The sequence below is a fragment of the Marmota monax genome, unplaced genomic scaffold (assembly GCF_021218885.2).
Source record: "Marmota monax isolate L192 unplaced genomic scaffold, Marmota_monax_Labrador192_F-V1.1 WCK01_AAM20220418_F8-fsc00078, whole genome shotgun sequence".
Taxonomy (NCBI): domain Eukaryota; kingdom Metazoa; phylum Chordata; class Mammalia; order Rodentia; family Sciuridae; genus Marmota; species Marmota monax.
The window spans coordinates 5851903-5877240 of NW_026694865.1; the positions used below are offsets into that span (position 1 = coordinate 5851903).

Consider the following 25338-nt stretch of genomic DNA (forward strand, 5'->3'; position numbering starts at 1 on the left):
TTCTGAGATGTAGCTCATTGGTAACATGTGTTGCTATGGGATTCAATCCCCAGGACCACAAAAAAAAAATTAACCAAAAAGAGTAAAATATTAATAACAATATATGTCTTAGCAACCTCAACATATGGTTTTCTTTGCTTAATTTTTTTTTTTTTTTTTTTTTTAGGATTGCTTTTGTGGGGCTGGGTTTGTAGCTCAGTTGTTAGAGCGTTTGCCTTCCATGTGTGGGGCACTGGGTTCAATCCTTAGCACCACATAAAAACAAATAAAGGTATTGTGTCTAATTAAAAAGAGTGTGTGTGTGTGTGTGTGTGTGTGTGTGAGATATGCATCTCTTCTCTTTCTTGCTCATTATCTTATGCTTTTTTTTGGTCACACTGGGCCAGGGCCTTGCACATGTTTGGCAAGCATTCTACCCCTGAGCTGCATCCCCAGTCCTTTCTTTCAGTATTTAGTCAAGAACTTTTATCTCTTCATTTAAAGGAAGCATTTTATTACTTCTCTTTGGCCTATCTGAATTGCCTGCATCACTATTTTTGCACTTTGGGACCATTGTTAAGTAAATCAGAGATTATCTGAATAAAGTTCTACAATTCTCTGATAGTTGATCACAGAATCAACTAGAGATAGCTGCTAAGTGAGTATTGGATGGGTAGCATATACAGCATGGATACACCAGACAAGGAAATGATTCATGTATGACACAGGAGAAACAGGATCCTGCAAAATTGCATCACAATACCCAGAATGACATGCAATTTAAAATCTATGAATTGTCGGCTGGGGTTGTAGCTCAGTGGTAGAGTACTTGCCTTGCATGTGGAAGGTACTGGCTTTGATCCTCAGCACCTCATAAAAATAAAGTAAAGGTATTATGTCCATCTACAACTAAAAACATATTTTTTAAAAAAAAATCTGTGAATTTTTTATTTCTAAAATTTTCCATTGAACATTTTCAGACCATGGATAATGAATTACAGAAAGCAAAACTACAAAGGGGGCACTATTATATATGTAACTGAACATTAATAATTTCATAGTTAATCCACAAAACTAGGTGGCATTTTAATGGGATTCTAAGGTTGTTTCTCTCTCTCTCACTCTCTCTCTTTTGTAGTTCTGGAGATCAAAAGCAGGGCTACACTATGCTGAGTAAATTCTTTACCATTGAGCTACACCCCCAGCCCCAAGCTGTCTCATTTTTAACCTCATCCAAAATTGTTTTAGGTTTGCAAGTATATACCTATATTTGCAATAATTGAATGATGTTTATTTTCAGTGTGCAAGCTTAATTTTGGAATGATATATATAAAATAACCTTATAGACTCCTTTCAAAAGTATTATTCCTTCATAGCAGAAATCATATCTGTTCCTTTAATATGTTTCTGTTGTTTAGCATACTGATAAAAGGTATAGAACCCTTATGTGATGTGAATATGATATTTTTTAAGGTAGCACTTATTAGGTTTGTTTTCTTCTTTGTTTTTTAAAATTTGTACAGATATCAATATTTCTATCTGATAAAACCCCTCATCATCATGCTGATAATTAATTACATACGTTCTTTAACAGAGATTGTAATAGATATGTTGTAGGTAGAAAAACAAAATGACAGATTTTGCTCTCAAGCTTGTTTTTTTGTTTGTTTTCTTCTAGTTAGGAACTATACTGAAAAACTGAAAGGTAGTAGCATATCGAAATAAGTAAAAAAGATAGTAATGCCTATAAAATTTTTGAAGAAAGCATAACATGCCAAGCGCAGTGGCCACGCGTGTAATTCCAGTATCTCAAGAGGCTGAAGCAGGAGGATTGCAATTCAAGACCAGTCTCAGCAATTTAGTGAGGCCCTAAGCAAATTAGTGAGTCCCTATCTCAAAATAAAAAATGAAAAGGACTATGGATGTGGTTCATTGGTTAAGTCTCTCTGGATTCAATCTCAAGTACCAAAAAAAAAAAAAAAAAAGAAAGAAAGAAAGAAAAAAGATAACTGCTGAACTCAGGTTGAATTGAGCTAAGGTTTTGGGTAAAAGTAAAAATTGGATAAGTAGAAAGCCCTTGAGAAAGGGAGTAAAATGAGGCAAAGGGCAGGAAATAGAAAAATCACATCTTGAGTTTTTTGTTTTAGGGGGGTTTCTTTTTTGGTGCTGAAAATTACACCCAGGGCCTTGCACATGCTAAGCCACAGTCAGTGGGTTTTAAGTTAGTGATGTGACCAGCTTCATTTAGGGTTTTGTTAGAAGAGTGCTAGTATATGTAATGGAAAGGTACTAATAACAGCTGACATTTGAGAACTTACTGTGTGCCAGTCATTGTGCTAAACACTTTATATATTTTTTTTTATTTAAATGAATCTTCAAAAGCTGATACCGATGATTTATTATTATATTGAAATTGAGGAAAATTACTTTTGACAAAATTAAGCTACTTGCCAAAGTCTGACTTCCAGTGAAGACTCAAAGCCTGTATTCAAACCACTTGACTTAAATGTCTGTCTTAACTCTATGTTAACTAAATTACAGTTATGTTGCAGAGAGTCATGAATTCCAAAATAATGGGGCTTCATTCTTTTTCTTTATACAGTAATCATCTAATGACCCTTTACTAGTAGGAAATCTTTCAGCAGACTTCCTGAAATTAATCTGCTTGAAATTTCAGCAAATTTTGGGTCACACAAAATGTGGGCTTAGTAATATTGGAGATGCCAGGATTTCAGTGTTAAAAGCAAAGGCAAGGGGCTGGGGATATAGCTCAGCTGGTAGAGTGCTTGCCTAAGCATGCACCAGGCCCTGGGTTCAATCACCACCACCACAAAAGAAAAAAAAGGCAAGTTTTCAAAAGACTGGAATAGGTGACTTTCCTTTTGTTAGGCAACACTGGACTATGGAATGTATTCTCGAGAAGAAGAACTATTAAGAGAAAGAAAACGCATTGGAACAGTTGGAATTGCTTCTTATGATTATCACCAAGGAAGTGGAACATTTCTGTTTCAAGCTGGTAGTGGAATTTATCATGTAAAAGATGGAGGGCCACAAGGATTTACCGTAAGTTGTAGTTACTGCTTGTTAAATCTGATTTTGGGTCCTAAAGGTAAATGCCCAAATCAGAAAGGTAATTAACAAATAAACCAAAAAATTTAGTTTATCCAGCAAGAAACTTAGTTGCAATGAAAACAAGAAATATAGTACTAATTCCCAAATTTAAGACTTAAGTTTTTAGTAACACTGATACAATTTTTAAAATGCTCAAACTTCTCACTATATAGGAAAATAGTAAAAGGCATCAATTCCCATTTTCTGTGAAAGCACTGAGGGAGATATTGAAAGATGTTTTCATTTTGATTTTATGTGGCTTTATTCTAAGCAATTCTTTATGAACTGTATGAGCTATTCTTTTGATAGAATTATGATGATCCTGGCTGGCTTTCATTAGATTTTTATGAGCAAAGTTTTTATTGCTAAAATTAATTTAAAGTGTTTAATAAAATGTTCAATAAATAAGCATTTAGTGATAATATTTAACAAAGAATAATTTCTCCAGTAAACAAGTTGGAGCAACAGAATTTATGATGTGCTGTTATATTGTCTATATAGTACCTTCCCTGTTACCCTTAGCTTTTTCATTCATAGTTAAAAAAAAAAAAAAATGAGTCCTTTATAAGTTAAAGAAGTTGAAAGATATTTTTTCCCTGGGGAACAACTCCCATAGTTGAAATTTTTCCTAAAAATATTTTTCATTTTATAGAAAGGGTACTACAGACAGATATATGTACATCAACCTGATACCTACCTTAAAATGTCATTTACCTGTCTAGCAACAACCTTTACGGCCCAATTTAGTGGAAACTAGTTGTCCCAACATACGGATGGATCCAAAATTATGCCCAGCTGATCCAGACTGGATTGCTTTTATACATAGCAATGATATTTGGATATCTAACATTGTAACTAGAGAAGAAAGGAGGCTCACCTATGTTCACAATGGTAAGGCATGATTCTTCAAATCTTTTCTGAAAAGTATTTTTAAAGTTTAAATTGCTTTTGTTTTCATTTTGAAATTGAAGCAAGTGGGGTGATCTTTATATGTTACATTCAAGCTTTTAAAAAATACAGAGGGTAAGTATTCTATAATACTTATATAATGCTAGTTTCTTTTAATTCATTTTCTCTGTCTCTCTCTTTTTTTTTTCCCTTGTCCTTTTGAACCGGCTTACTTTGCCACTGAGGTATACCCCCTGCCTTTTTTATGTTTTATTTTGAGACAGAGTCTTGCTAAGTTGCCTATGCTGATCTGGAACTTTCAATCTTCCTGCCTTAACCTCCCAAGTAGCTATATGACACTGTGCCCACCATTTTAATTCATTTTGGAGCAGCACTACAATAGCACCTCAGACATGATTTTCCTTTAGCATGATAAAACTGAAAAATTTCTCCAAACTGTTTTCATTAAATTAAAATTTTTCCAGGCACAATGGTAGCATGCCTGTAATCCTAGCACTTAGAAATCTGAGGCAAGAGGAACTCCTAGAACCCAGGAGTTAGAGACAAGTCTGGGCAACATAGTGAGATTTTATCTCAAATATTAGCCTTGTTTTGGGGAAAGAAACAAAATCCAGTTACACACTATCAGAAACAATCTAAAATTAATCTTTCTGTTTTGGAGAGTCTGCTTAGTTATTATTGTCGTAATAGCAAAATCAGAATTTTATAGAACTTGTATATTATGGAAGTGTTTTTAAGTTGTAGTGAAGTGACTGTAGCATCAGTCAGCAAGAAAAGATATGGATGTTTTCCTCTAAAGATTTCATACAGCTGGGTGCATTGGTGCATGCCTATAATCTCAGTGGCTCGGGAGACTAAGACAGGAGGATCGCAAGTTCAGAGCCCGTCTCAGCAATGGCAAGGTGCTAAGCAACTCAGTGAGACCCGTCTAGAAATAAAATATGAAATAGGGCTGGGGATGGGATTCAGAGGTCGAGTGCCCCTGAGTTCAATCCCTAGTACCAAAAAAAACAACAAAAAAAAAACAAGAAGAAAAGATTTCCTACAAATAAAAGATGGAAAATAGTATATTGCTTTTCCTTTGAATATCTGAAATAAAGTTTAAGTTCTATAATAAAGGGTGGTGACTCTGAAAACTAATTTGTTTAACTTTTGCTTACTCTGATGTTCACAAAGTTGATTTACTGGCCATCTTTCTTAATCATCCCCTCATCATCAATTATTAGTTACAATTAATTACATTATTTGACAGAGATTATATTATAGGTAGGAAAACAGAATGATACAGTTATGAAGTATACTGAAAAAAAAACAGATAAGTAAAAGAAATAGTTACTCCTATAAAAATTTTGAAGATGATGTCACTGTGTGTCATAGTAGATCAGGAAACCTTGCTAATCAAGGTTGATTTGTTCACCAACACCCCCCCTACTCCCACCCACTAGTGATTGAACCCAGGGGAACTCTATCACTGAACTGCATTCCTTTTATTTTATTTTTATTTTTGGTATTTGGGAGGGGTGCTTTACTACTGAGCCAAAACTCCAGTCCTTTTATTTTTTATTTTGAGACAGATTCTTGCTAAATTGCTGAGGCTGACCTCAAACTTGCAATCTTCCTATCTCAGCCTCTCAAATCACTCGGATTACAGGTGTGTACCACTGTACCTGGCTCAAGGTTGAATATGAGCTAAATTGTTTTAGCCTGCAGTAGTTAACAGCAAACACTTAAATTTCTTTTTTATAGTTGTAGATGGACAGCATGTCTTTATTTTATTTATTTTTTTAGTATTTATTTGTGGTGCTGAGGATTGAACCCAATGCCTCACATGTACTAGGAAAGCACTCTACTGATGAGCTACACCTCAGCCCCTTATTTATTTTTATGTGGTGCTAAGGATGGAACCTAGTGCCTCACACGTGCAAGGCAAGCATTCTGCCACGAGCTACAGCCCCAGTCCCAGCAAATACTTTTTCATCATGAGGATAATCAGTATTTTTGAAACTTAAAACCTGAGCCATTTATATTAATAGAGTGCTAAATTAATAGTCAGGAAATCTCTTCTAGGGCTGGGGTTGTGGCTCAGTGGTAGAGCGCTTACCTAGCATGTGTGAGGTACTGGGTTTGATTCTCAGCACTGCATATAAATAAATGAATAAAATAAAGGTTCATCAGCATCTAAAAAAATATTTTTAAATATCTCTTAACATTCAATCAAGCAACCAAAATTTACTTAATTTCTGGTGTGCTAAATAATGTGGCAGGTACAACCAGTTCTCTATCTATAGGTTTCTCATCTAACTGCAGATCAAAACATTTAGGAAGAGGCTAGGGATGTGGCTCAGTGATAGAGTACTTCCCTGCTACATGTGAGGCCCTAGGTTCAATCCCAAGCACCACACATACAATAAGCAGAAAAATTTTAGGAAAAGAATTCCAGAGAGTTCAAAGCAAAACTTGAAATTTTTATATTTCAAGCACTATACCAAATCCCCACAAATGATGTATAGGAACACCTTGCTATGGCCTCCCACCATTTGCATAGATTCTCTTTCTCTTTCCAGTATTTATTTGATCATTGATCATCTCATGTCTCATTCATGTACTATGCAGTTAGGCTTACAATGGTTGTGTTTGTATTGAACATGTATAGAGAGAATGCGCAATAGGTTAAATGCAAATACTATACTATTTTATGAAGAGACTTGAACATTCATGGGTGTCTGAGGAAGGTCCTTGAACTAATTCTTTTCAGTACATCTGTTCTAAGGATATGAAATTGAATAAGATATAGGCCTGTTCTTCAAGGAAGCTACATAAACAGATGACAATTAAGCAAAGTAAGAGTCAAATACAAGATGTTATAGAGGACCAATGAGAAAGAGTCATCAGGGAATACGTCCCAGAAAAGATGACACCTAAATTGATACCAAATACTGTCTTATATTAGCCAGTACATCCCAGAAAAGGGAACTGTATAAGAAAGGTAGATGCAAAAGATGTTGTGGTCTGTGTGAGAAGTTAGCAGTATGGTATCCAAAAGTATAAGGACTGAGTCAAAAGAACCAGGGCAAGGAAGACTATATCTCGGTAAGAACTTTATCATGATATGGAGGTCTTCAGCTGTTGGGTGGTATGGGTTTTAGTCATTTTATAAATAAATTGTTCTGGATACTTTGTGGAAGTCATATTTGAGAAAAAAAAGATTATAACAGGGACACCAAAGCTTGACTATCGAATTTACTGAAGTTACATGACATAATACAAGATCAAAAGACAGAAGGGGGAGTGGAATAGGGAGACTCTTAAGTGCAGGTTTTAGTATTTAAAGGTTCTCCCTTTGAAGTCAGGAAATCAGAACAGCTACCACTGGCAGCAGAACGATTAGGGTGATTGGCTCGTAAATGTGTGTTGAGAATCCTAGCCATTTTTTCATGCTTTTAACATTGAGTATTCACTATGTAATAGTTATTGTTATTGAGGTTGGGACTACAAAATTCTAACATAACTGTCAAAATTAGGGCATTTTTTAGTCTTTTCCTTTTATAAAATTGCTGTTCACCAGAATTGATGATTGACAGAATTTAAATTAGAAAGCATTGAAATCCTGCAGGGTGTTACATTTGTCCTTTTATTCATCTTTTTACTGCACATATAGTATATGGTGTGTTTATTAATTTTAGCACTACCTATCATGGTGGCACACACCTGTAATCCTGCGGCTCGGGAGGCTGAGGCTGAAGAATCATGAGTTCAAAGCCAGCCTCAGCAAAAGTGAGGCACTAAGAAACTCAGTTGAGACCCTGTTTCTAAATAAAATACAAAATAGGGCTGGGGATGTGGCTCAGTGGTTGAATGCCCCTGAGTTCAATCCCCAGTACCAAAAACAAAACAAAACCAAAAAAAAAAACACACACACAATTTAGTACTAATGTATTATTAAGAATATAAATAGAGAATATAAAATAATGGAGAACCAGATTACCTGAGTTTGAGTCCTAGATCTACCATCTGTTAATTCTGTGACCTTGTGAAGTTATTTAACCTCTCTCTTAATTTCTCTATCTGTAAAACTCTTAATTACTACTCAACATGGGATTGTTATAAGGCTTTAATGAGTTAATATTTGTGAATTGTTTAGAGCTGTGCCTGTGTGTAAAGTGCTAAGTGCTGTGGACACAAGTGTTTAGATAGAAAGAGAGAGGGGGAAGGAGCATCATCAATCCAGTCTCCTTATTTGCAATAGGTTCTAAGTGAAAGTTCACTTCAGAAAGTAAGTTTAATCAGTCAGCGTGTGCATGTTTATTCTCTGCCTAATATGATAGAAGAATTGAAAAGTAAATAAAAACTAGCTTCTGCTCCTAAATTTAACTCCTCTTATTGGGAGGACAAGATGATACCATTTATTCAGTTCATAAGTAACTCAATAATTGAGGTCTCCGTAATAAGTAATAGGGAGGTACAAACGAGTAATAACCATCCTCATATCTAAAAGAGGACAAAATATAAAATCAGGTTGTGGTATAATTTTGGGATAGTTGAAAGATTGAAGGAAAGTAAGCACTGGTCTTTGCTCTATTATTAATTCCAAAATTGAAAAAGCTCTGAAAACTCAGTTTAATTTTCATTAGCTAAGGGCTAAAACTCACTTCATCGCAAACCTGACCTGAACTGCCCTGAGGGTATTTATAATCTTAATCCTACTTAGTGAGCCTATTCATGTTTGCTGCAGGAATATTAGGGTATTGGATTACCGCTCATTTGCTTACCCTATTGGAGATGTTACATAATAAGTAGGTGTACAATAAATGGAAAATCCTCCACATTCTGAACACCAAATGCTTCTAGACTCAAATTTTTTAGATAAGGGAATATTGGTTTCTACTGCTCATTGATATGAGACAATCTAGAAAATACAGATAAGCAAAAATAAGTCAAAACTTGCCTAAGCTGGGCATAATGGTACATGTCTATAGTCCCAGCACTCTAGAGACTGAAATTGGAGATCTCTTTTTTTAAAAAAACTTTATTTTGCTTATTTATTTTTATGTGGTACTGAGGATTGAACCCAGTGCCTCATACATGTTAGGCAAGTGCTCTACCATTGAGCTATGACCCCAGCCCCTGGGAGGATCTCTTGAGCTCAGGAATTTGAGACCAGCCTGGCCAACTCCATAGTGAGACCGTATCTCAAAAAAAAAGGGAGGGGGACTTGTTTAGAAAATTAAAATCATAATGAGATATTACTACACACCTAGACTACACCAAACATTGTAGAACTTACACACATTGCTGGTTAAGAGTATAAAATATCACAAATACTTTGGAAAACTATTAGTTTCTGATCAAGTTAAACATATATTTTCCTTTGTACCCAGTCACTCCACTTCTAAATATTTACTTGTTCAAGAGAAATTAAAACAAATGTTTAAAAATATTCTATAAAGAGTGTCTATGGGGGACTGGGGTTGTGGCTCAGCGGTAGAGTGCTCGCCTCGCATGTGCGAGACCCTGAGTTCAATCCTCAGCATCACATAAAAATAAATAAGTGAAATAAAGGTATTGTGTCCAACTACAACTAAAAAGTGAATATTAAAAAAAAAGAATGTCTGTGGCATTTTTATTCATAATAGCCAAAAACTAGAAGCAACCCAAACATACATTAACAGATGAATGGATTTTAAATCTATTATTAATCTTGCTATGGTATAGCAAGACATGATGGTGCATACCAGTAATCCTTGCTACCCAGGAAACTGAAGCAGGAGGATTGAAAGTTTGAGATCAACCTGGGCAACTTAGCAAGACATTGTCTCAGAATAAAAAAGAAATAGGATATAGTTCAGTGGTACAGCACTCATACGTTCAATTCCCATATTGAATGGGGTGAGGTGGGGATAGTTTAAATGGAATACAGTTTAGCAGTAAAGAGGAATGAATTACAGATACATGTGACAACATTGATGAATCTCAGAAAGAGACCAGTCATGAAGTATATAAACATTTCTGTATCACATAAAATCTAATATAATTATGATTTTGTGAATTTATTTATTTGTTGGTTTTGGTGCTAAGTATTGAACCAAGGGCCTAGTACATGCTAAGTGCTACGATTGATCTATATCCCCAGGCCCAACAGGATTTTTTTAAAAACGAGTTCCCTTCATACTATTTGTTAACAACCTAAGTGTAAACAGATAAAAGCTGAGCTGCTGTGGTTGAATGGAAGGAATGATTGAATTATGTGATCTGTAAGATCTATTCTAAGGGGCTGGGGATATAGCTCAGTTGGTAGAGTGCTTGCCTTGCATGCACAAGGCCCTAGGTTTGATCCCCAGCACCAAAAAAAAAAGAAAGAAAAAAACTAATCTAGTAAATTGGTGTGTGTGTGTGTGTCTGTCTGTCTGTCTGCCTGTCTCACTGGAGATCAAACCTAGGGCCTCACTAATGTTCTAAGTCTATAAAGATGTGTTTCTTTGTATAGAAGAGTTTCTTTTTTTCATCATTCTGAGTAAATGGAAAAGTAATTTTTTTTCCTTTAAGTACTAGGGATTGAACCCAGGGGTGCTCTACCACCACATCATATCCCATTCTTCTTTATTTTTTATTTTGAAATGAGGTCTTACTAAGCTGCCTAGACTAGCCTCAAACTTTCGATACTCCTGTCTCAGCCTCCCCATTCATTGTGATTACAGGCATGCACCACTGTGCCTGGTGGAAAAGTAATAACTCTTATGGAGCATGTACTATGGTCCAGGCTTTATTCTTAGCATTTTATGTAAGTTAATTAATCTAAGCCTCATAACAACCTAATAAAGTCCCATTTGCAAATGGAATACTGCAGTGGAATGAGATCCATTTGCTTAATGTTAGACAATAGGTAAACGTTGGAGCTCAAACTTGAACTCAATCCATTTGGTTCTAGAGTTCATCACTCCACTCAGCTACCTTTCAAAATAAACGGAATTATATTGTTTTCTTTGTACTATGAAAAAATAGCTTTTTGTGATTTTGTTTTTTATGTTTGTCTAGAGTTAGCTAACATGGAAGAGGATCCTAGATCAGCTGGAGTTGCTACCTTTGTTCTTCAAGAAGAATTTGATAGATATTCTGGCTATTGGTGGTGTCCAGAAGCTGAAACAAGTAAGGAAGTTCAAAATAATGTATTATAGGTCAATTGAGATATTAAAAGATTCACCTGTCAATTGGTTAAGTATACAGATTCTGAATATCAGATAATAGATACTAAAGTAATAATGATTAGATACTGGTTATGTAGAATAAATACATAGACTCTATATCTCACCATAATGAATTCTACTGAAAACAACGGTATTATAGTTTAGTACCTCAGGTTCTTGATTTTCTTTGCCAATTTTTCACCTACAAGCTGTTTTTGGTAATTTTGGCAATATTATAGCAAAATTTAAACGACCACTTCTTAATGAGTTTCTATGTATGATTAGAGCCATGCACAGTGGCATACATCTATAATCCCAGCAACTCAGGGGGCTGAGCCAGGGTTTTTACAAGTTCAAGGCCAACTGAAAAGCGTGATTGACAAGAGTTTGCATGAACAGATAACCAAACCAGTGGATAACTATGCAAGTATTTCATTGCCTGCAAAACAACTCTCTAAGTAATAACTTACAACTTTTTGACCATGATTCAGTTAGAAATTTGGTTATAATCATGATCTAATAATTTTACATATACTTTATAGATAAAACAAATTTTATGAAGCAATATTTATCCTTATATGCAGTGCACTCTGATACTATTACCCTTTCCTGTGTTGGTTTTTAAAACGTTGGTTATTATCCATTAATACCTTTTATGGCCCACACATCCAAGGGACAAATATTTATTTTTAAATATTTATATTTAATTTTAAGGTATGAAATATTTTGCCATAATTATATTTTATTAGATCAGATTTTTATACAAATAAATGATTCAAAATAACTGGATTCTATTTAAATAACACTTTGTAGGAAATATTATAAATTAAATAATTCCCTTTTTAACAAAGAATGCATTTTAAAGTATGCAAAGACACAGCCCTTCAAAAATGTCTTCCCCTGGGGCTGGAGTTGTAGCTCAGTGGTAGAGACATTGCCTAGTATGTGGGAGACACTGGATTCAATCCTCAGCACCACATAAAAATAAATAAATAAAATAAAGGTATTGTGTCCATCTATAACTAAAAAAAAATAAAGAAAATTTTAAAAAATAATGTTTTCCCGTGTTTAAAAAATATGTATGTATCATCTTCAGTTTTTTCCCCCAAAAGAACCAGTAAAAAGTAATAGGAGTAAGCAGTAACTCCCTTTGCTATTACAAAGACAAGTTATATTTTTATATGTAAAAGGCATTGTGGGCTGAGGGTGTGGCTAAGTGGCAGAGCACTTGCCTAGCATGTGTGAGGCCCTGAGTTCAATCCCCCACACCACTAAATAAATAAATAAGTAGCAGATTTTGTACACAAATTATTTTTCATTATCAGAAATCTAATACTAGTGAGGCTGGGATTGTGGCTCAGCGGTAGAGCGTTCACCTAGCACAGGTGGGACCCAGGTTCAATCCTCAGCACCACATAAAAAATAAAGACATTGTGTTGTGTCCATCTACACCTAAAAAATAAATATTAAAAAATAAATAAATAAATCTAATACTAGAGGGAATAGTTAGTTATGATTATTTTCTGGAGTAATTCTTCTACATTTACAATATCTAAATTCCTTTTAAGCTCCTAATGGCGGTAAAATTCTTAGAATTCTATATGAAGAAAATGATGAATCAGAAGTGGAAATTATTCATGTTACATCCCCTTTGTTGGAAACAAGGAGAGCAGATTCATTTCGTTATCCTAAAACAGGTACTGTGTTCCATTGACCTTTGTATTCATTCATTTCCCCCTTCTAAATAAGATTTCCTCCTGTAGTCATTCTAAGGTGTAGTCAGCATTGGTTATTTACAACCTTAATAAGGATAGTGTGTTGTCACTAAAATAGATTTTAAAAATTATTTTCAGGGCTGGGATTGTGGCTCAGCGGTAGAGTGCTCGCCTAGCACGGGCGGGACCCAGGTTCGATCCTCAGCACCACATAAAAATAAAGGCATTGTGTTGTGTCCATTTACATCTAAAAAATAAATGTTTAAAAAAGATTATTTTCAAAGTGGAGATGTCTACAACACTGTTTACTTCGAGAAACAAATAAGGAGGTGGTTGAACGTGGTGGCACTTATCTGTAATCCCAGTTACTTGGGAGGCTAAGACAGGAGAATTGCGAGTTTGAGGCCAACATGGGCAATATAGTGAAACCCTGTGTCAAAAAATAAAAAAGCGGGGATGTAGGGGATGTAGCTCAGTGATCACTTGTCTAGAATGTTCAATCCCCAATACCTTCAAAAAAAAAGAAAGTAAGTATCTTCTCTGCCAAATAAAGTTTTTTTAGTAATTCTGTTCTTAATTAGTAAGTTTTTGTCTATTTTACTGCTCACAGCTTTCATTTTTTAAAATGGTACAGAATTTCCTTTTATTTCATACTGATCCTTCAGGTTTTTTTAGCCTCTGTTTTTTTAATATCCATATTTAAAAGTTTGAATTTAAGATGGCCTTTGTATTCATTCATTTCCTCCTGAGATTCCTGTGTAATAAAGCTCTGACTATTGGGCTGGGAATATAGCTCAGTTGGTAGAGTGCTTGTCTCATACACAAGGCCCTGGGTTCAATCCCCAGCACCACAAAAAAAAAAAAAGCTGTGGCTATCTTCAGTATTACCAGCTTAACTAAAGTATAAACAGGATTGATCTAGCTCAATTAGTGCAGGTAATTTTAGATATACATTACTACTCACTTATGTCTCTTTCTAAAGGCACAGCAAATCCAAAAGTCACTTTTAAGATGTCGGAAATAATGGTTGATGCTGAAGGAAGGGTAAGTATTAAATGTTGAGTTGACTTCTGTGCCCTCTAACTAATCTAATCAATCTAGTAAGGGCCTTTGATAACTTTTTTTTTATTTTTTATTTTTTGGATTTGGACTTGCCAAGATATCTATGGATCATGATTTTTAGGTTGACCAAAAATTTTCTACTTCCAAACTTACTGCTGATTCCCAAGATATGAATATAGGGATATCCATGTTTGCCACTCCTTTCAAATAGTTTTTCTTCTTTGCCTTTATTAATTCTTCAATGTTAAAATTAGTGATTTAGTGCTTGCTTCGGCAGCACATATAGTAAAATGGGAACAATACAAATAAGATTAGCATGGCCCCTGTGCGAGGATAACACGCAAGTTCTTGAAGTGTTCCATGTTTTTCTGATTCATAGTGGGGTTGGGAGGGGGAGCATGGGAAGATTAGACAAATTTTAGATATGGCAAAGGGGAGGGAGGGGAAGGGAGGGGGCAAGGAAGTAAAAAAGATGGTAGAATGAGATGGACATCATTACCCTAAGTACATGTATGAAGACATGAATGGTGTGAATATACTTTGTATATAACCATGAAAATTGTGCTCTTTATGTGTAATATGAATTGTAATGCATTCTGGTGTCATATATAACAAATTAGAATAAAAAATTTTATTTCATACGTGAACTTTATTATATGGATATAAATTATTTCCATATCTAATTTGTTTTCTTCATGAAAGGGTGTTGAATTTTATTAAATATCTTTCTAGGCTGTTGAGATGATCATGTGCTCTTTTTTGTTCATTCTCTTAATATGGTGTGTTACATTAATTGATTATTATATTTCAAACCATCTTTGCATCCCAGGGTTAAATCTCACTTGGTTGTGGTATATGATCTTTTGAATGTGATATTGGATTCAGTTTTCTTATATTCTGTTGAGGGCATTTGCATGTATGTTCATCAGGCCGTTCTGTACTAGAATTCTTTACATTTTCTTTTCAAAGGACTTCCACATTTGCAGAAGAGCAACTCATTATTGACTTTACACTATGTATGTAGTTCTCTACCCTGAAAAGTGCCGAATACAAAGAGCCTAGTTCTCTGAATGGAACATGAAGGAAAGAACAAGGCAGCAAATGATTCATGCAATTAAAATATATTTTTAAAACCCTGCTATAATAATCTCTGATATTCTTGAGATCAAGAAAATATTTTAGGTGGATAGGAAAAGAAAAGACAGTGGAATGAATCTGACATAACTTTCCAATGTACATATATAAGTATACCACAGTGAATCTCCCCATTGTGTACAAGAAATTAATTTTAAAAAAATAACTGGGTAAATGGCAGAAAGATCAGTAGAGGGAAGGAATTGGGGTGGGAAAAGGGAAGGGGAAGGAGAGGTACTGGGGTCTGAATTAGAATATATTCCATGTTTGTCTATGTCAATAGGGATTCTACTATTATGTACAACTAAAAACAGTTTTTAAAAAGAAAAAAAAAACTAGTGATTTACCTTCTGTATTGGGTAAATATCTATGGAGGGTTAAATATCCTGCATTTCTCTTGTACTGCTAGTTTCCATGTGGTCAGTCAGATATTTATGAACTGTATGCTCACAAGTTAAAAAGCAGTTCTCTCTGCTAGAATTTTTTTACATAACTTTACTGAGATATAATTCACATACAATACGATTCACTCATTTAAAGTTTAAAATTCCTTGGCTTTTAGTACATTCATAGAGTTGGACATCCAGTCAATTTTAGAACATTGTCGTCACTTCAGAAAGAAACCCAACACCTCTTAGCCATCATTCACCCAACCTCCCCATATCACTAACCCTAAATAACCACTGATCTGCTTTCTATCTCTAGATTATGTCCTATTCTGGACATTTCATATAAATTAAATCATATAATACATTGTCTGGCTGCTTTTAAATTAATGTTTTCAAATGTACCATGTTCTAGTACTTATTTCTCCTTTTTTTGGTGATACTGGGGTTTAAATCTAAGGTCTCATGCATGGCACCATTCTACCACTGAACTGCATCCCCAGCTTGAGTACTTCATTTCTTTTATTGCTAAGTAATGTTTCATTGTATGAAACACCTCATTTTATTTATCCATTCATCAGTTCATGGATATTTGTGTTGTTTATACTTATTTGCTGTTAAGAATAAAATTGCCTGAATATGTATATACAAGCTTTTGTGTGGATTTATGTTTTCATTTCTCTAGGGTATATCCTTTGGAGTAAAACTGTTAAGTCATATGTTAACTATGTTTAATCTTTTTTGAAAGTGCTAAACTGATTTCTAAAGTAGCCGCATTCGCTATTTATTTTCCCACTAGCATTGTATGAGGTTTCCAATTTCTCCACATCATCACCAACACTTGTTACTATCCATCTTATCTATAATAGCCATCCTGATGGGTTTGAAGTGATAGCTCATGTTGATTTTGCTTTACATTTCCCTTATGGCTAATGAAGTTGAACATTTTTTCCTATGTTTATTAGCCACTTATATATCTTCTTTGGAGGACTATCTATTCAGATCCTTTGCCTGTTTTAGAGCATGTATTTATTTTTTAAATTTTGTTTGCTAGACCTTTAAAGGAAAAAAAAAAACATTGCTTGTCCAGGGCATTTCAAACATATATTACACAAATATATTTTAAACTAAAATATAGGGAACCGAGGATTATTATTTTTCTTAGATTCTAGAGTCTAAAGTGATTAAAACTTGATTATATAATTTATTATCAAGAGTTCTTTCTTCTAGTATAAACTTAAAGGAAAAGATGTTTAGATTGTGCTAATTCTTGTGTTTAGAACTTTCTTAGGCATAAAAAGCACCAGGAAAAGTAACTCACCACTTACTGCTGTTTTTTCCTGCATCCTTTGTTCTGTTTTAAATACCTACATCTCAAAAAGAAGTCTGGTGTTACAGATGATGATTTAAGTAGACTAGTGAGTTTAATTATTTTTCTAAACCTTCTATAACAACATTCCTTTTTTCTTTTTTAATAGATTACAGATGTCATAGATAAAGAACTAATTCAACCTTTTGAGATTCTCTTTGAAGGAGTTGAATATATTGCCAGAGCTGGATGGACTCCTGAGGGAAAATAGTGCGTATGTTAAATTGTCACCTCTTTACAACTAATTTAGGATCCAGAGTTTTAGAAATGGGAGCTGCCTTCACATGTAAATTTGCAGTATAATTATTTCTGCACAGGGAATTTTTCCTGAACTAAGGGAACTGGCAGATTTATAATCCAAGCAGCATAAGTGTATTGCATTTTAATTCTCTTACTTAGCGGTTAATGGTTTACAGTGTTATTTTTGGTTGAATTGTCTGACTTCAAGGCTCACACATAAATAAGTATTTTTTTTTTAATTTTTAGTTTTTAGTTGTAGTTGGACACAGTACCTCTATCCGCCTATCTTTATATGGTGCTGAGGATCGAACCCAGGGCATCGTATGTGCTAGGCTAGTGCTCTGCCACTGAGCCACAACCCCAGCCCAAATAAGTATTTTTTTTTTTTTTATTTATTTTTCGGTGGACACAACATCTTTGTTTGTATGTGGTGCTGAGGATCGAACCCGGGCCGCACGCATGCCAGGCGAGCGCGCTACCACTTGAGCCACATCCCCAGCCCCCCAAATAAGTATTTTTTAATCGTATAATTTTGGCAGAAATATTTATAGAGCCTTATGAGAATAATTACGTATAGTTCTTATGTCTTACGTAGACAACAGCATTTTTATGAGACTGGCATTTGTAGGCACTAAAGGGCAAAAACAGTTTCAAAGGCCAATAATGATTTTGGAAATTGAAAGAAAACCACTTTTAAAACTCTATTCAAACTTTTTTTTTTTTTTTTTTCTTGTGGTGCTGGGGATTGAACCCAGGTCCTCATGCATGCTAGGCAAATGTTCTACCTCTAAGCCATATATATGCTTAGCCCTCATACTTAACTTTTGAAAATAACTGTAGAGTATTTTTAATTAGCTATTTATAAGTAATAATTTACTATATAATAAAGCAGTTCTTTCAATGTAAGTATAGAAATAATCAATAGGTGCCATGAAAGAGAATAAGGGATTATTCATTTTCTGAGAGCTTCTTTATTTCTGGTGCTTTTCTTTATTTGTTTAAATAGTGCTTGGTCCATCCTACTAGATCGTTCGCAAACTCGTCTACAGATAGTATTGATCTCGCCTGAATTATTTATCCCAGTAGAAGATGATGCTATGGAGAGACAGAGACTCATCGAGTCAGTGCCTGATTCTGTGACACCACTCATTATCTATGAAGAAACAACAGACATCTGGATAAACGTATATGCATTTTTTCCCTGTACTTGGCTAAATATTTCCTTAGAATGCTAAAGCAAATGAAGTTTTATAGCAAACTATCAAAATGCATTTTTTTAAGCTCAAAGGAACTATGAATGTTATTTCCTTAGTTTGAATATTTCAGTTGGAATGATGGTTTTAGAATGGAAGAGTGTGTAGATAAAAAGTAAATGCCATTGCAATGACATCTCGGTGTGAATTTGTTCCTGGATACGTTAGGTATCAAAATATTCAGCTTAATCTTCAGCCCTTCTTGCTTCTAAGAGGACTTTCAGAATTTAATCTACAAAAGTCTCTCTCTGTTAAGTCGGTAAACTATACCAAAATATACCAGGTTTTAATTCTTTGCATTTTTCATTTTAGCATTAAAACTTAAATAAGACACAAAATAAATATAGCCACTTTACTTCCTAACTGAATATAGGCTTAATGCATTTCATCTAAACAGACAAACATCTGTTTTCCTTCCCTGATAGAATATTTCTCTTTGAAAAACATAAGTAAAAAATGTTGTTCCTCATCATTTTGTGTTAAGATATGTATCATTAAACAAACACTGTACCATGTTTCAAAGATCATAGAAGTTTTTGGTCATATTTTTTTCCCTCAAAGTTCATGTCATATGGGTAATGTACCGATGTCGTAATAAAGTTTAGAGGGAGGCATATCTCACATAAGAGCGTGAACACCCAATCATCGCACTTATGAACCAAAGGATCTTGGTCATATCTTTTTTCTTTTTCTTTTTCCGTTTGGAAGCATGTATTTCTTGATGGATGAACACTTTTATCTAAAGTAAAGTAAATATGAAAGGCTCAGGCAAAACCTGTTATTGTAACTATACCATATCCCTAGCACTGACAGTTCTTAATTACGTTTACCAATAATTCTTCCTTCTCTAGCTTAATTGAATTATTTATGTAGTATTTTCATTAATGTGTATAGTAAATTAAGCTATTCATTTTACAGATCCACGACATCTTTCATGTTTTTCCCCAAACTCACGAAGATGAAATTGAGTTTATTTTTGCCTCTGAATGTAAAACGGGTTTCCGTCATTTATATAAAATCACATCCATTTTAAAGGAGAGCAAATATAAGCGATCCAGTGGTGGGCTGCCTGCCCCAAGTAAGAAATCCTTTTTTATTCAAAAAAGAAAAAATGTTGGTACAGAAGGTGGGATAGACAGGAGCATATAATGTCTCTTTTGTATTCTTCATAAGCATCAGTACCTATGTCACTTAACAATATTTAACTTAAATTAGAATACAAATATATGCATGTGCAAAAATAGAACAAAGTTTTCAAAGAATGTAAAATAAATTATTAATATTAATGGGAATACTTATTTTTGCTTTATACTTTCACCTTGACTGTTTTTAGTTTGCTTAAAGTAAGCCCATATTGAATATTTTTCTAAAATATTTTTAGTTGTAGATGGCCATGATACCTTTATTTTATTTATTTATTTTTATGTGTTGCTGAGGAACAAACCCAGTGCCTCACGCATGCTAGGCAAGCGTTCTACCACTGAGCTGGAACCCCAGCCCCAATAAGCCCATATTATTTTTATATTAAAAATAGTTTTATATTTTAACATTTAAAAAATGTTATTTGGGGGCTGGAGATGTGGCACTTGCCCTAGTATTCATAAGACAGATTCTAGGTTTGATCCTTAGCACTACAAAATAAATTTAATTTTAAAATTAAATGTTATATATTATTAGTTATTTTTACACACTAGGTGTTTCTCATACTCTTCCTCTACATTGAAGTTAATTTATAATTATAGATCTTCAAATTGACATAATTAAATTACCTAAAGTAAAATTAAATATTTTATTAACTGAAGTTAATTTATCTTTAAAAACTCATGGTTCGGAGCTGGAGCTGTGGCTCAGTGGCAGAGCGCTTGCCTAGCACATGTGAGATACAAGATTTGATCCTTAGCATCGTATTTAAAAAAACAACAAACAAATAAAAAACTACAAAACAAACAAACAACAACAACAAAAACAGTCATGGTTATTCTGGGAAATGTAATGTAGAATGTATATGTAAGTCTAGAAAAAGTGAAATGGGATGCTAGGGGTAGTTCAGTGGTAGAGCATTTTCCTAGCATGCAAAAGGCCTTGGTTTCCATCCCCATCATTGCAAAACCAACACAAGAAAAAATAAATTGGTACATCAATTACTTTTCCTAGATTTTTCTAAAGCTGAGTTATAGTTTTCTACTTTGTTGTTGTTTGAAACAGGGTCTCATGCAATGTTGAACAAGCTGGACTTGAATTTGTAATCCTCCTACCTCATCCTCCCAGGTAGATGGGATTACTGGCATGTACTGCCTATGCCCAGCCTCAGTTTTCTATTTTAATAATAGAATTTGTTTTAAAATAGTAAGCACTTCATGTTAAGTTATGTTTTACTGCCATTCATAATTTAGACTTGACATGTCTTTTAAGAAAATTGTGGTTAAATGTACATAAAATTTGCCATTTTGATCATATTTAAAGGTACAATTTAGTGGCATTAAGTACATTCACATTGTTGTGTGATCGTTACCACCACCCATCTCCAGAATTTTTTTTTTCCCTAAACAGACTAGTCATTAAGTAGTAATTCCCCATTTCCTCCTCTTCTAATTCCTGACAACCACTTTCTATTCTTATGAATTTAACTCCTCTAAATAATCTCATTTAAGTGGACTCAAAATTTGTCCTTTTGAGATTGGCTTATTTCGTGTAGCATAAGGTCCTTAAGATTTATCCATGTTATGGCAAGTGTTAGAATTTTCTTTTTTGGGGGGTGGGGATGTGGCTCAAGGGGTATCGCGCTCACCTGGCATGCGTTCGGCCTGGGTTCAATCCTCAGCACCACATACAAACAAAGATGTTGTGTCCACCGAAAACTACAAAATAAATAAATATTTAAAAAAAAAAAGAATTTTCTTTTTAAGGCTTAATAATATTCCATTGTATGTATATATTCCATTTTATTTATCCATTATCTATGAGGTGTACATCTAGGTTGCTTTTACCTTTGGGCTATTGTGATTAACACTGCTATGGATGTGGGTGTACAAATATCTCTTCCTGTCCTGGCTTTCAATTCTTTTTTTTTTTTTTTTTTTTTTTTTTGTGTGTGTGTGTGTCTGTGTCTGTGTATTTCACTGGGACTCTAATCCAGGGCCTCCTCCATGCTAGGCAAGTGCTCTACCACTGAGCTACACCTTCCAGGCCCTCATTTTTCAACTCTTTAGGATATGTATCAAGAAGGGAAATTTCTGAAGAGCTGCCATACTTTTTTCTTCCATAGTGGCTATCCCATTGGGACACCAATGATTGTACCTATACCATTTTACATTCCCATCATCTTGCTCAGGGATTTTAATTTCTTTACATCCTCTACAATACTTGTTTTCCTGGGTGGTTTTTGTTAATAAATATCCTAGTGGATATGAAATGGTATCTCTTAATTTTGAACTTAGTTCCCTAATAATTAATGTTGTTGAATATTTTTTTAATATTTATTTTTTAGTTGTAGTTGGACACAATACCTTTATTTTATTTATTTATTTTTATGTGGTGCTGAGGATCAAACCCAGGGCCTGGCACATGCTAGGTGAGCGTTCTACTGCTGAGCCACAACCCTAACCCCTGTTGAATATCTTTCCAGTGTTCTTATCAGCCATTTATATATATATATATATATATATATTTTTTTTTTTTTTTTTTCTGGAGAAATGTCTTTTCAAGTTTTTTGCCAATATTTAAGTTAATTGGTTTCCTTTTTCAGTATGGTTTTTTTAATTTAGTGGTTGGGAAGTAGTAAGCTGCATCCTGAGACCAGCAATAGCAAATTAAATACCATCTACTCTTTGCTAATTTCCTTAGCCTAATTTCTGTAAGGAAGACAAGATCTTGTATATTTAAGATGGCAAATTTCTTTCCTTAGAGTCTTAGCTTAGCCCTGAGTGTGAAATTGTCCTTATCAGGTCCTCTGTTATTCAGAAATTAAATCCACTTATGGAATTCCACAAAATTTAATGATAAAGACCAAAGAGCTATGAATAGTAAGTAACTAAAACAATACTTTTTGAAACAGTAATAAGATGATAACTTAAAATTTCATACCCCAGTTAAAGACTATAGAAAGTGCTGTTATCATCTTAGAACATCTCTGTTCCCCATCATGGTCAATTTTTGGGTCCCTCAGTTTGTCTACCTCTTCTTTGCTTTTCTCTTTCTTCTTTTTCATTAAGCTTTCTTGGTTCAAATTTTCTTCCTTTTCTTTTATGTCTACTTCATTTTCCTTCTCCCTACTCTTTCTTCCTTAAATGGCTACAGTGTGAAACTGTTAATACTTATTATTATGTTAAATAATGTTTTATTTTCTATCCATAAAGTCCAAAGTACTTAATTGAATTTTTGTAAGAAAAATTCTTCTTCTTCAAACTTGCAATCTTCTGCAGTCACTCCCTACAAGATACAAGCAGCTAGAAAAATAGAAATTATTTTCATTTTCTAACCTCTTTAGGCCACTGAGAGAGCCTCATCAAGACAGAATCTCATAAAAAAAAATGGGGGCATGTTGTCATATAGCATGGTAAAAACTTATCCAGTTTATTTTTTGGCACATGAAGAAAAATTATATTGAATTTTTTCTTCTTTGGCTTATAGTTTGTCCCATTTCTAGAAGAAATGCTTTGTGAACTCATTAAGCCTCTGTGTAACCAAAGGTAACCACAGGTGCTTTTGAGTTATTTTCTGACTTTACCCTAAGAATCTATTTTGCTGTTTTCACATTATCTACATGGGTCATTCTATTGTTATTTCAGAGTATTGTGGAAACCCATCACTTGGATTTTGTTTTCTAACTGTAGTTTTTTTAATCCTTTTAAAATAAATAATTCAAGGGCATTTAGTACTTGACACTGTTATACGACCACTACCTCTACCTAGTTCTAAAACATTTTCATTACTCCAAACGTTTTTTAAAAATATTTTTTAGTTGTAATTAGACACAATACCTTTATTTTATTTTTATGTAGTACTGAGGATTGAACCCAGAGCCTCACACATGCTAGGAGTGCTCTACCACTGAGCCACAACCCCAGCCCGATTACTCCAAACATTTTTAAATGCAGCTTTTGGGGGAATAAAAACAGTTTAGAATACTATTCTGTGTTGTTTCATTTGCTTATAGGCTGGTATAAAGTACTGAATTATAACTGTAATTATTTTTAGGTGATTTCAAATGTCCTATCAAAGAAGAAATAGCAATTACCAGTGGTGAATGGGAAGTTCTTGGCCGGCATGGATCTAATGTAGGTCCTTTTATTGTACTGATATGTTTGGTCAGCATCTACTGTGTGGAAAAAAAGTCAGTAATACAACTTAATATGACCCCAGTGTTTTGAAATGTCTTTATTTTTAATTGAAAATATTAAGTTAAGGCCTAAAGGAACTCAAGTTTTTGGAAAGGAAGACTCTTAGTTTAAACTATAGATCTCACCTAATTTATAACCCTAGTATTAGTTATGTTCTGGTTACTAAAGATCATCATTTTCAAATATATTGCTGCTTCTTGATAAGGAATTAACCCATATTTTAGGGTCTAGCAAAAGCTGTGAGCTAGGATATAGTTTTGAATCTATTAGAGACTACTCTTATCCTTCCTACATTAGAAATTGTATTTACTATTCCTGTAAGTAGTTCTCTTTTATTCACCCATTTAGTTTATCTCACATTAATTTTTCATCCACCACCTGCAAAGAGGGATCAGCATTTATATAGAGCTTGGATTGATAGAAAAGAGGGGGGAAATTCATCCTCTATTTTGTTTTCAATGTGTGGCTTTTTGTAGCAATTTAATGAATTCTATTTTTTTTTTAACTTTTACTTTTTATAGTACCTTTCATTTGTTTCAGATTTCAGGTAGGTGGCCAGTTTTATTAGCTCTATAAAAACTCCAGTCCTTTCAATATGCCTGACTCATAGAATTAAGTTGATGTATGCTTCCAGGATTTAGTGAAGGCTGAAATGTGATTTCCTCAAATTGATAGATTCCATATCCTTGCTACTATAGAATTCACTGTAGTCCCCAAGGTGATTAGGACAAAGAATGAAGATCCAGATTTCTATATTTGTTTTTGTTATATTTGTTTTTTTTTTTTTTTGTAAGAACTTTAGAATATTAGAGACAGCCCTTAATATCTAATTCCACTGAGCGTTTCACATAGCCTTCTGATTACATATCCATATATATATATATATATATATATATATATATATTTTTTTTTTTTTTTTTTTCCCTCCATTTAGGGACCTTGGATGTTCCTGTCACCTGAGGGAAAAATCTTTTGGGAATTCTAGGTTCTGATAACAGAAAATTACACTAATATAATTTTTATGCAGTGTGTTGGTTGGAGGATCAGAACCGTCAGCTAATACTGAGGGAAACCCCCCAAATTGAATATAAACAGATCTGATCCTTATTTGGGAAACTTAAACGTCTCTCTGTAATCGACCAAAATGTGCATCAATTTTTTTCATGTCAAGCTTATTTTTGTGTGTTGTGACTCTCTCTTTGCCTCTTCTATTTTCCTTATATACTCTGTTTTGTTTTGTCTTTAATTACCCTTTTCCTTCTCCGCTTTTATTTTATTTTTTTCTTCTCTGCTTTTACAAATGATATTGTTCCTACTCAAAGATTCCTGATGGCAATAATTCAGTAAAGCTTTGAGACTTAAAATTATGCACCTTTTACTCTATTTTTTTAAAATTTTAGGTAGACACAATATCTTTTTATTTGTATGTGGTGCTGAGGATCCAACCCAGGGCCTCTCACGGATTAGGTGACCGTCCGCTCTACTACTGAGCCACAACTCCAGCGCCCGCACCTTTTACTCTTGAAAGTATTTCCTCAACAGAGTATGATCCTGAGATGGCACTAAAATATCAACATCACTTTTGAACTTGTTAGAAATGCAGATTTTAGGACCCATCCCAGACCTCCTAAATAAGGAACTCTGGTAGCATGGCCCAGGA

The 25338-nt window shown here is 34.1% G+C and overlaps 1 protein-coding gene and 2 non-coding genes across 16 annotated transcripts in view; 2 read left to right on the forward strand and 1 right to left on the reverse strand.

Annotated features, from left to right (window-relative positions):
- The window catches only part of Dpp8 (dipeptidyl peptidase 8), a 60120-nt gene that overhangs the window by 16130 nt on the left and 18652 nt on the right, over positions 1 to 25338 (forward strand). For all 14 annotated transcript variants that reach the window (XM_058573341.1, XM_058573347.1, XM_058573346.1 and 11 more), the window contains 9 exons: positions 2869 to 3042; positions 3813 to 3981; positions 11032 to 11142; positions 12749 to 12877; positions 13878 to 13939; positions 16956 to 17056; positions 18093 to 18270; positions 19258 to 19417; positions 23536 to 23615. In XM_058573341.1, the coding sequence (XP_058429324.1) occupies positions 2869 to 3042; positions 3813 to 3981; positions 11032 to 11142; positions 12749 to 12877; positions 13878 to 13939; positions 16956 to 17056; positions 18093 to 18270; positions 19258 to 19417; positions 23536 to 23615 (1164 nt within the window). The remainder of the gene's footprint in view (positions 1 to 2868; positions 3043 to 3812; positions 3982 to 11031; positions 11143 to 12748; positions 12878 to 13877; positions 13940 to 16955; positions 17057 to 18092; positions 18271 to 19257; positions 19418 to 23535; positions 23616 to 25338) is intronic.
- On the forward strand, positions 14219 to 14325 carry LOC124080679 (U6 spliceosomal RNA). Its single transcript, XR_006847765.1, has one exon. It is a non-coding gene; the product is annotated as a U6 spliceosomal RNA (small nuclear RNA).
- LOC124080696 (small nucleolar RNA U13) lies at positions 18905 to 19006 on the reverse strand. The gene has a single exon (XR_006847776.1). It is a non-coding gene; the product is annotated as a small nucleolar RNA U13 (small nucleolar RNA).